Source organism: Larimichthys crocea, chromosome II (genome assembly GCF_000972845.2).
Source record: "Larimichthys crocea isolate SSNF chromosome II, L_crocea_2.0, whole genome shotgun sequence".
Classification (NCBI taxonomy): Eukaryota; Metazoa; Chordata; class Actinopteri; family Sciaenidae; genus Larimichthys; species Larimichthys crocea.
This window is the reverse complement of record NC_040012.1, coordinates 14,202,897-14,213,782: the sequence shown is the minus strand read 5'-3', so window position 1 is coordinate 14,213,782 and position 10,886 is coordinate 14,202,897. Positions and strand designations below refer to the sequence as shown.

Sequence of the window (10,886 nt, the reverse complement as noted above, 5' to 3'; positions counted from 1 at the left end):
TACAGGTATAGGATTACAAATGAACAACTGATTTCAATTTAGTGAGGCCAGTATGTTACACACCATTTCTCATCACGTCTTGAAATCTAGTATTGTTGCCGATGCACATCTTCGTTTTTTTAAATATATATATATATATACATATATAATGATTGTTTGTTTGTCACTTTAAGTGTCTTCAGTTTCAGAGTAAGTAAGTAAAGATCTGTGCAGCTGTAGCTGCTGCATGTGGTTCCTCATGAACACATGAGCTCATTGTGTCAGCAGATGTGTGGATGCTGCCAGCTCCCAGCAGAGTTTCCATGGAGTCCGTTGGCATGAGACACGTCCTGAAGTGGTGCCCCCTGCAGGCGTCCTGCGACGCTGCAGTCCTGTACTCTGTTCAGTTCCAGGGGTGAGTCATACACACACACACACACACACACACACACACATCATCTTTCTGTGGATTAATCCGCCGTTGAAAATAGTCCCCAACAAACAAACCACTTCATTCTGTTTGTATGTCGAGCAGCTGATTCAGGAAATCCCTGAAACTAAATGTTTTCAGCACCAACCACTGAGCTTGTAGCTGAGACAGAAACAGACTAACATGTTGTTTGTTTTAACTATGCATGCAAATATAGAACTGCAGATTATCGTCATTATCGACGGTTTGCTGTCATAAAACTCTGGACAAACATGAGCACATGAAGCACGGCAGCAAACATGCAGCAGACTCCGGCTGAACTCTCGAAGCTTTTTCTGTTTCCGCTCCGTTGTTTTTCTTTTTGTGAATCTGAACTGAGTGTAGTCGGATTGCTTCCTCCTGTCAGTGCTGTGACGTCTGATCTGTTTCCAGCCCTTTGACGATGTTGTTGTTATGAATAAATGAATGTACTATGATCGCAGGATTAAATATGTGAAACATGCAGCTCCTACCTGCAGGACAAAGAAATGAATGGCACACTTGTTCTAATAATAAGCTGTTGATTCGCTCTCTGGAACATTCAAACGTTCCGTCGGCTGATTCATTAACAAAAGTTCCTGCTGAATCACTGGAACTTTTGAAATACCTGAACTGACAAACTTTCCAGTCAGCTGCAGGCTACTGCGTCTGTTAGCACGCTGAGCTGAGACAAAGCTGAACATGGTAAACAGCAAAGCTGCTAACGAACCTGCTGATGAACCTGCTAACGAACCTGCTAACGAACCTGCTAACGAACCTGTTGAACATCAGCATGTTGGTGTCGGTGTAGATATCTCATCACTGTGCCTGATGCGGCCTCACAGAGCTGCAGGCGTCTGTCTGTTTTAAAGTGGATACATAAGTACACTTCTATACATGCTGTGTACTCTGTGTACTCTGTGTACTCTGTGTACTTCAGGTTCAGCAGCCGTTGGAAACTTTCCGGAAACATTTCACCATTTCTTCTGTAGCGTTAGTGCCACAAATAAAAAACACGACTTGCTTTTGTGCACTGAGGTTTTCACAGGAACCATCTCCACCCTGCCCATGATCCCTCTCCTTCAGGCGACAGTGTGAACACACTGATGAATGTGGACACACTGTCACTGTCACTGAAGCTGCACGGTGCTCAGAAATATTCTTCTTGAAAAGACTAGAACGTAAACAAAGTTCTGCAGGTTCGAACTAAAAACTCTGTGGAACGTGGATTTGTCCTGGTTCGTGCAGTAGCTGATGAATGTCGCCTAACAGGCTCCACCAGACTTCTTTACACTGAAATGCATTTTAAACGTCGGTAAACTCAAAAACACTCTGATGTGAGTGTGTGTGTGTGTTTGTGCAGGTATGCAAGGTGTTCAGCTAATTTAATGAATTAAATGGAATTAGTTTTAGTTTGCACAGCATCTGTGCTGAGACGAGCATGAAATCAGACTCTCTCTCTCTCTCTTTGCTCCTCAGGGAGTTCGAGCTGTCGGTCCTGAACGGCAGCTGGGTCGACGCTCCTGAGTGTCAGCAGACTCCTCACGCTCACTGTGACCTGACCTTTGACCTGGGCTCCGACTCCGACTACAACCTGCGCGTCAGAGCGCAGTGCGAGTCTCAGAGGTCGGCCTGGACCGAACTCAGCGCACCGTTCAACCGCAGAGACAGTAAGACACTGACAGACAGACAGGCAGACAGACAGACACACACAGACAGACAGACAGACAGACACAGACAGACAGGCAGGCAGACAGACAGACAGGCAGACAGACAGACAGACAGGCAGATAGACAGGCAGACAGAGACAGACAGACAGACAGGCAGGCAGACAGGCAGGCAGACACAGACAGACAGACAGACAGACAGACAGGCAGGCAGACAGACACACACACACACAGGCAGACAGACAGACAGACAGACAGACAGACAGAGAGAGAGACAGGCAGGCACAAAGGCAGGCAGACAGGCAGACAGACAGGCAGGCAGGCAGGCAGACAGACAGACAGACAGACAGAGAGACAGACAGACAATAACTCAGGCCTTCATCACGCTGACATGCATTAGAGATCACATCTCATTACAGCCTCTGTGTGTTTGAATGAGTGACTGAGTGTGAATCTTGTGCCGGCAGCGGTCCTGATGGCGCCCGAGATGGCGGTGACGGCGGTGGGCGACACCCTTCACGTGACGTTCGACGAGCTTCCTCTCACTGCTGTCGTCATGGTGACGGTGTGGAAGACAGGCGAAGATCTGCAGGTGCCCTTTGTTCCTTTCCTCTGGTGGTTTTAGTTTTCATCCTGTTCATTGTCGTGGTTATTCAGAAAGCCGTCAGCTGTTTGCAACAAACTAATCAAACAAGAACAAGAACCTGCAGCACGCAAACCCAAGAACATTGTGAACCGGAGGCTCCGATTCCTCAGGCCAGAAGCTTCTGGCTCTGCATCAGCTCTCTATCAGAGAAAGGTTCCAACATGTTGTGTTTCCTCCCTCTCAGGCCGCCGTGTACCCGATGCCAGCTGAGCAGAAGCTGTTCCACCTGGACGCCCTGCAGGAGGGAGCGGTGTACTGCGTCACGGCTCAGACCGTCATGGGCTCCAACCTGCACAGCAGCAGCACTGACACCCAGTGTGTGCCCATCACAGGTACAGGTGGCCTGCAGCCACAGACGTGCTCATCGTTCCATGTTCTTCACGTCTTCTGATCCAGCTTGTTCGGAATTATTCCTCTCCAGGTCCAGACGCTGCGTGGAAGAAGCCGACCACCGTGACTGTGACTGTGATCTTCGTGGCAGCTCTCCTGTTCTCTGTGTTCTGGTCCTTCATTCACTGCCGTCCAGACGCCTGTCAAACGTATTTCCACAAAGAGCCGCTGCCCCACTCGCTGGTCAGTCTCTGCCTTGATGAATAAATGTCAAAATACCAGATCACCATGAGTAAGAAAGTTACGTTAGCTCACTGACCCTGGTCCAACCCGTGCAGCCTAATAACCCTTTAAACTTTTTAACTGAGTTTGACCCAACACTTACGAAACATCAAATGTCACTCAAACTCTTTAAAATGTGAGATGATTTTCATTTGTCATGTTAATAAAGAAGAAATCCGTCCGTGTTGCAGAAACCTGATTGGGACTTTTCCACCCCGATGAGCCCTGAGGAGGCGGAGCTTTGTGAGGCGATCCACGTGGTGCCGAGCGCCGACTGACCTTCATGTTCTGAGATGCTGCTGTTGAGTTCAGGGTTTGATTTGACCTGCTTTGATAAACCTCTGCTGATCCCTGGTTTAATGAACGTCAGCTGATCTTTAGGAGGCTCGTTAGAAACGTCTGTTCTCAGTCAGGTGACAAAGCTGCAGAGGACAAACGAGTGATGACCTCAGCTTCTCCTCACACTGTGAATCTTCTGACCCGGAGAAGTACGTAACGCACACACCACCAACTAACACATACTGCAGCCAGCCACCAGGGGGCGATCCAGCTTGAATGAAGAACAAAGACATGTTCATCCTTTTTTTATACATTGCAGGTAACTTGAGTTTTGGAGTTTTTATAAATGTAATTTTCAAATGAACATCTGTTTACATTATTTATTAAAAATGTTTTTTCTGCGACATTTGACACGAGTCTTTGTGTTTTTTTTCACGGCGCTGACGTGCTTCCATGTTTTGTAAAATTTCGTAAAATGTTGTGAATGTTGTAAATGTTGTATATCAGTGCGTGTGTTTGTGTGTTTGAGGTGAAGTGAACGTCATTCTTTGTACCAATATTTAGTGTCATTAAATTCAACATGTTCAAATACCAAAAATGTTTCCCTGGAAATGCTGAACTCATCACAGACTCTGCTCAGAGATGAAGAGGTTCAACATCAAATCATCTCTGACAGAAACAGTATGCATCGTTATATTGAGTTTACAAGTAGTTTGACGATTGATGCCAAATTCAAAACTAAAATCTAAAATTAGAAAAAGAATTAGTGACCCTCAAAGCATCAGTTTATTTTGTACTTTTGTTTAATGGGGGATTCTCTTGATGTTGATTTTTCAGCTTCATAATTTGGTCTCGTCATCAGAGCCGATGTTGTGCTGCCACCCTGTGGAGATGGATTGAAACACCAGTGCTCGTGATTACACCTCCACTGTTTGAATAAACGAGGTGGATACGATCAAACATTTTTACAGTGTAGTGACAAAACACTAAGATAACCAGAGGGTAAAAAACACACAGTAAGCATGCAGATGAACCTATGCCACAGAAAACGTGTTGAAGTTAACACATGAACTGAATCTGCATTTAAATGAAACCTGTTAAATACTAAGAGGAAATGAAACCTGTGCTGAAATCTTTACAAATAGAAAACTATATAAAAGTTAAAAAAAAGAAAAAAGAAATAGAGCTTCAAATAGTGATAAATACTATATACAGTTAATGATATACAGATATTATTATTATTTCAAAGCACTAAGACACACGGACACACGAGGACAAACCACAGGCAGCAAAGAAAAACTCACATTTTTATTTATTATTCATATCAAACATTTTTCCATAATTCAGCTCAAAGCCACTTTATTCAAACTCAGCACAATAAAATAAAATGCAGCACACGTCAACTTATTGTTTACTCAAACAATGTAAACTGGGTCAATCTCATAATAACAGTCATAGTTATTATGATGAATTATATAACATCAAATATATAAACGGCCCTCAGGCTCACGGTCACAACATCTCAGGGAGTCTTAATACGTAGCAGTCCTGCTCATTGTTGGAGTCAGAAACTAACTGGTCTTAATCTGGGTTAATAGAAGCTCACTGTCTTGGTTTTTGTTGGTCTCAGTCTTGGTCTCTCCTTCTATCTTCTCTAACTCGTCTCGGCATTAACGTGTCCATCTCGGTGTTGTCTTGGTTGTCCCTGGTGTCTGCTGGTCTTGTTCTAGTCTCGGTCTCTTGGTATCAGTCTCATGGTTGTCGTCGTCTCTGGCCTTGCTCTTTCTCTGGCCTTGATTGCAACACTGGAAGCCGATGACTTCCCCCTCCTCTCTAGTCATGTACTCGGCCTTGTCTCTCGTGGTTTTCAGGGACCAGAATCGCGGCTTCCAGCCTAGCTTGGCCTCAGACTTCTCGGCCTCAATAAGCATGTCGATGTACTGGAGAGTCGAGCGATGTGGCGTCAGTGCTGTCTCTTTAGGTCTGTAGAAACACTCAGCATAGCTGGCTGTCAGTGTCTGGACTTCCGCCTGCACATGTTTGTACTCAGAAATACGTTTTTCAATCAGCGCCTGAAGACGTTTCCTCACACGGTCTTTTTCATGCTCGCTCACTGTGCGGATGTTCTTCACCTCCTTACTGTCCCACCTGTACTTCTGACTAAAATGTTCATCAAAGTAACATTTGCCTGGACACTGAGTACAGCGTCCAGTTGGTCCTATTACCCAACACTGTATTTTATGTCCATCATTGGGTATTCTACAGGGACCGTGACAGGTGACATGGCACCGTCGACAGACGTTGAGGTAATTTTCAGAACCAGAAACATCTTCTTGAACGGACTTTTTGACACTGGTTTCAAACTCAAACTTCTCATTGTTGCTCATCTCTGCCTCGTGCTCTTTCAGTTTTTCTTTCGTCTGTTTTATCTCCCTGAGCTTCGCGATCCCGAGTTCAACCTGCTTCTCCAAATTCTCAGCTAGACTGTCGAGGTGCTCTCTTTCCACGAGGCTCTCTGCCATCGTCAAACTTTTGGTTTCCATGAGATTCAGAGCGTCGAAGAACGTCTCCATGCTTTTTGTCCCCATGTCCCAAAACATCTGATCAAAGCCTCCATCTTCATCATCCTCACTCATGCTGCCTGCTGCAGATGATTTGTTGTCTGCAAACAAGGCTGAATTATTGAATTTGAAGTGAACTGGCAGTCCGTCTTCTGTTTTAGGACATGGGACACCTGAAGCATTGATGGCCTCTAGAACTGGTGGACGTTGACCGTCTGCAAACGTCACCATAACCCTGATGTTTTCTGCCACATCTTTACCAAAGATGGAGAGCACCGAGTCAAACACAGATTTATGTGTTGGTGTGAGTCGTGCTAAAGCAGCCTGAGCTACAAAACACACAGCGTCTATTTCTCTGAGACCGTGCTGAGCACAGAAAAGATTACGCAGATGTTCTGTGATCTCCCTGTCTCTTTTAATGCCTCTTGTATCTCCAAAACCTGGAGTGTCAACAATGGTCAGTGAGTGATCTATTTTAAAACCATCCTGGTGGTTGATTTTGTACACAGTGACTGCAGAAGTCTGGCTGTGAGCCTGTGAGTTTGTCTGACGCTCGTCAACTAACTTATACCGAAATGAATCCTCCCATTCGACACCCAGAATGAAATTCATCATCCCGTTTAACAGAGTTGACTTTCCAGCACCAGCTGCACCGAGAACAACGATGGTTCGGTTACGTTTACTGGACTCTGCCCCGTAAATGAAACGCCTGCACCCAGCGACATTGATCTCATCTTTTTTCAAGCAGACTTTATGAATGCAGGGAGGACCTGTGCGCTCCAGCAGTTTGCTTGCATCAGCAACTCGTTGATTCGATGGTAAAGCTGAATTCAAACCTGCCAGAAATCTGGATTGCATTGTTGTGGAGGAAGGTTATTATGTCACTAGTATTAAAGTAATAATCAGCTGTTCACAGAAAGAAAACAGAGTCTTTGTGGTCTCAGTTCATCCGTCTGGCTGGTGACGGTTGCTTCTGTTGTCCTCCTGGTCTGAATCTGCAAATATTCAAATAGAAAACAACAGAACTCAACTAATAGTTGAAGCCACAGTGACAGTGTGCCACCTCGTGTTATCACTCCTCAAACATCCTGTTAGAGAGCCTCAGGTCATGTTGATGGCAGCCAGTGTGAAAATGAAAAGTTTGAATCAGACGGGATGATTTTGCTGTGAAGCTGCTGGAGGTGAGTTACTACAAACCTGTTGGCTTTAAATCTCCAGAACTCCTGAAACAAAATCAGAACAAATTGTGTTTATGATACAGTAATTACACTTTAAAACCTCATCTGTCTTTATAATCGTTGTTAGGATCATAAATATGAATAAATCATTAACCCATGTATCTTTTACCTCAAGTCATCTGTGAATACACGGAGGGGGTGAAGTCTGACGCTCCTTCATGTAAAAAACAAGACAGGACTTTATTCATTTGTTTCTTTCATCAAATGTTCCCACGACTGACTTTAAAACAGAGTTAACAGCCATTCGCCATCGTCATCAGAGATCGACAGTAACCAGAGTGACAACAAGTCATTTTTATTTCTTCTCTTTGAGACCCTGAAAATTGAAACATAGCTGACAGTCTTCCAAATATGTCTCGTTATAATCATACAGTCATTTGAATGTTTTACTTACTGCTAGTCCAGCTGCTGCAGGAGGAGAAATCTTTAGCGTTACAGCAAAATGAAGCACTGATGATCGTCGACAAACAAAAGGAAACATTTTTTAAAATACTGTAAATATTAATGCTCCAGTTCAATTATTATTATTATGGAATTATGACACAATAGATCTACTCGCTTTAATTCACACTGTCTGATGTAGATATGACAGGATGTAAATAAATATTCCAAAAAATATCATTAAACTACAAAAACATACGTTTGCATGAAGTCGTGTGTGTTCAGCTACTCACCGCTCAGTTTGTGATCAGGATGGAGGACGAGTTCAGCTTCACTTTACTGTGCAGCTGCTTTTATAGTGCGCATACACACACACACACACACACACACACACACACACACACACACACACACACACACACACACACACACACACACACACACAAACTGATTTGGGGATGGATCAGCAGGCGGTCAGGGAGACAGATGAAGCAGATAAACTAACTCATTATAATCATGTTAGTCAACATGTTTCTGAACTTTGATCATATTTATATTCCAATAAAATCATCGGTATAAAAACAGCTGATTTAACAGCGGAAACCTGAAAGTGAAACAAAGATCTCAGCATTTTTGATATCAGCTGTTCAAGGTGCTTTCCACTGATGCATTATTTAAAGCCCTGAAGAAGAACACAGGGCAACGTGGCCGTTCATCAACACACGTCACAAACGTCAACGTGAAACACACTCTGACCTTTCCAGGTCTTCAACTTAATTTCAGAATCAGAGTCAGAAACACTTTCTTAATCCCTGTTTGTTACAGCGAGATAGTGAGTGAAAAACATGTGAACACTACAGAGGTTGGATAGTAACATCCCAACACTGTACACTTATAAGATGTCCAATTTAACACTATGCCCACATGTATAAATAACAGTTCAATAAAACCAGTAACTGTGAATTATGCAACATCTAAAACCTTCTAAAGGATTTAGTGTTTGAGAGACAGTACAGAGAATACACTGACTGTCAAAGTGAAGCATGCATGTGTGTTCCAGTCTGTTATTATTTGACCTTCTCTGAACTTTTTAACGTCCAACTGTCCAGTATGTGTTGCAGAACATGCTGCTCTCTGACAAACAGTGTTTAAACAGGAAGTACATAGAGGGAAGTTAGCAGTGAGCTGATTGGCTGTCCTGCTTTCATGATGTAATATCACTGTCGCATGAACCTTTGACTTTTTCCATGAATTTCACCCAAAAGTCGAATATCCCGAACTTTCTATGAGTCGTGTATATAAACATATTTCTCATCTGTAACGTTTCTCTGTTGACGTTTCCAACCAGCGGCTCATTTATTGTAAAATGCTTAAAGGACGTTTATGGAGGCTGTCCATCTTTAAATTCATGCAAACGTCATTTTTTCATTCTGTGTGAACGGCACAGACATTGATGTAATGTGGAGCTCCTCTTTGAACCTCTGCTGTGGACAATCTACAGAAAACTTTTATTTCATTGGAACTTCTTTCTGCCAAAGAAATAGATTTGTGTTATTATCGGTTTCTATATTAGTGTCTCATTACGAGTATCAAGGTCCTTTTATTGTCATTTCACAACACAGGACTGCACACACACACACACACACACACACACACACACACTTGTTTTACTGCTCTGTAATCTGGTGGCACAGCAGTGGATACTCCTGTATCGCTGGTCAGCTGGCAGCAGGGTGAACAGTGATTCTGGGCTGTGTGTTATCTTTAAATATTGTTTGAACTCTGCTCAGGTATCTCATTACAGTTTGTTCCAGTTGCTGACACACTGAAATGACATGGATAGCACAAATATTTAAAGTGACACACAGGGAGCAAAACCTCAAATCTCCAAAACTTTAAACACATTTTCTGCTTCACACACATTTTGCAATTCAAAGTGACTTTTTAAATGTACTGAACGCACTTCTCTGCATAAGACACAACAATCTGACATAAAGTCACATGTTTGCAATTTCAAAACACGCCATAAAATAAAATGACTCTACATGAGCTCATTGGCCATAACATGTGCCACCTGGCCAAACAGGTGTTATGTAATCGTTAACACTTCAATCAGGAAGCAATAAAAGACCAGAGGTGAGCATCTTGGAAGACATTGCTGAGAGAGGAAGAGGAAGAGGGAGGGTTTGAATGAGAGGTCGGGGTAGAGCAGTGTTGTCAAATTATTTTGCTTTCCTCTTTATTTATTTATTTTTTCAGCTCACTGCTCTGTGAGCATATTTTAGTTCACTCCAATGTAAATATATCTGCTGTGCATATGTTGCACTGACTTGTTTGGTGAAAAATAAATAAATAAATATTTCAATAGCACGTGTGTGTATCTCCAAATATTTCTGTGCATGTGAACAATCTGAAGAATCCTCCACAGTTTGAAATATGTTAGTATTATGGCAAAGCAAACTAAAGATGAGAGTGTTTTTCATTGTGCCCAACAGTGTGTAGCTGGTTAGACAAAAATCTACGAATACGAATGAAGAGTGTGCCATCTGGTGCAACAGTTTGATTTTGGTTGCAGTGCTTCATTTTGTGGATATATGAGGTGTTCTGCAGTTTGGGTGTGTGCTTTGGTGAATTGTGTCAGTGTTTTGATAAAACCAGCCTAGTTTGCAAAATTGTGTTTAAGCAAATGGAAAAAACTGTAACATCACTGATACTCAGTAGATGGGTACCAGTGATGTTGTGAGTGGTTTCACTCTACTGCTGCAGACTCCTCCTGTGCACATTCAGTGCCAGTTTGGATGCTTTTTATTGCTGTACGTTTTTTTTTACAGTTTTTTTTACAGTTTTTTCCATTTGTTTAAACACAATTTTGCAAACAAGGCTGGTTTTATCAAAATACTAACACAATTCACCACTTCTCTCCTCTCTCCTCTCTCCTCTCTCCTCTCTCCTCTCCTCCTCTCTCCTCTCAGGAGGAGTGAGAAGGAGAGGAGTAGATGGATGGAGAGAGGAGCGAGAGGAGAGGGGAGACGGAGATGAGAGAGGAGAGAGGATGAGAGAGAGGAGAGGGAGGAG

The 10,886-nt window shown here is 43.1% G+C and overlaps 1 protein-coding gene across 1 annotated transcript in view; it reads left to right on the top strand.

Moving 5' to 3' along the window:
- crfb16 (cytokine receptor family member B16) overlaps positions 1-4,031 on the top strand; it is a 15,363-nt gene extending 11,332 nt beyond the window's left edge. Inside the window, exons 2-7 of the mRNA XM_010753347.3 lie at positions 268-394; positions 1,907-2,097; positions 2,562-2,686; positions 2,925-3,072; positions 3,162-3,313; positions 3,544-4,031. Coding sequence (XP_010751649.2) covers positions 268-394; positions 1,907-2,097; positions 2,562-2,686; positions 2,925-3,072; positions 3,162-3,313; positions 3,544-3,630 — 830 coding nt within the window. The 3' untranslated portion in view covers positions 3,631-4,031. The remainder of the gene's footprint in view (positions 1-267; positions 395-1,906; positions 2,098-2,561; positions 2,687-2,924; positions 3,073-3,161; positions 3,314-3,543) is intronic.
- The last annotated feature ends 6,855 nt before the right edge of the window (positions 4,032-10,886 follow it).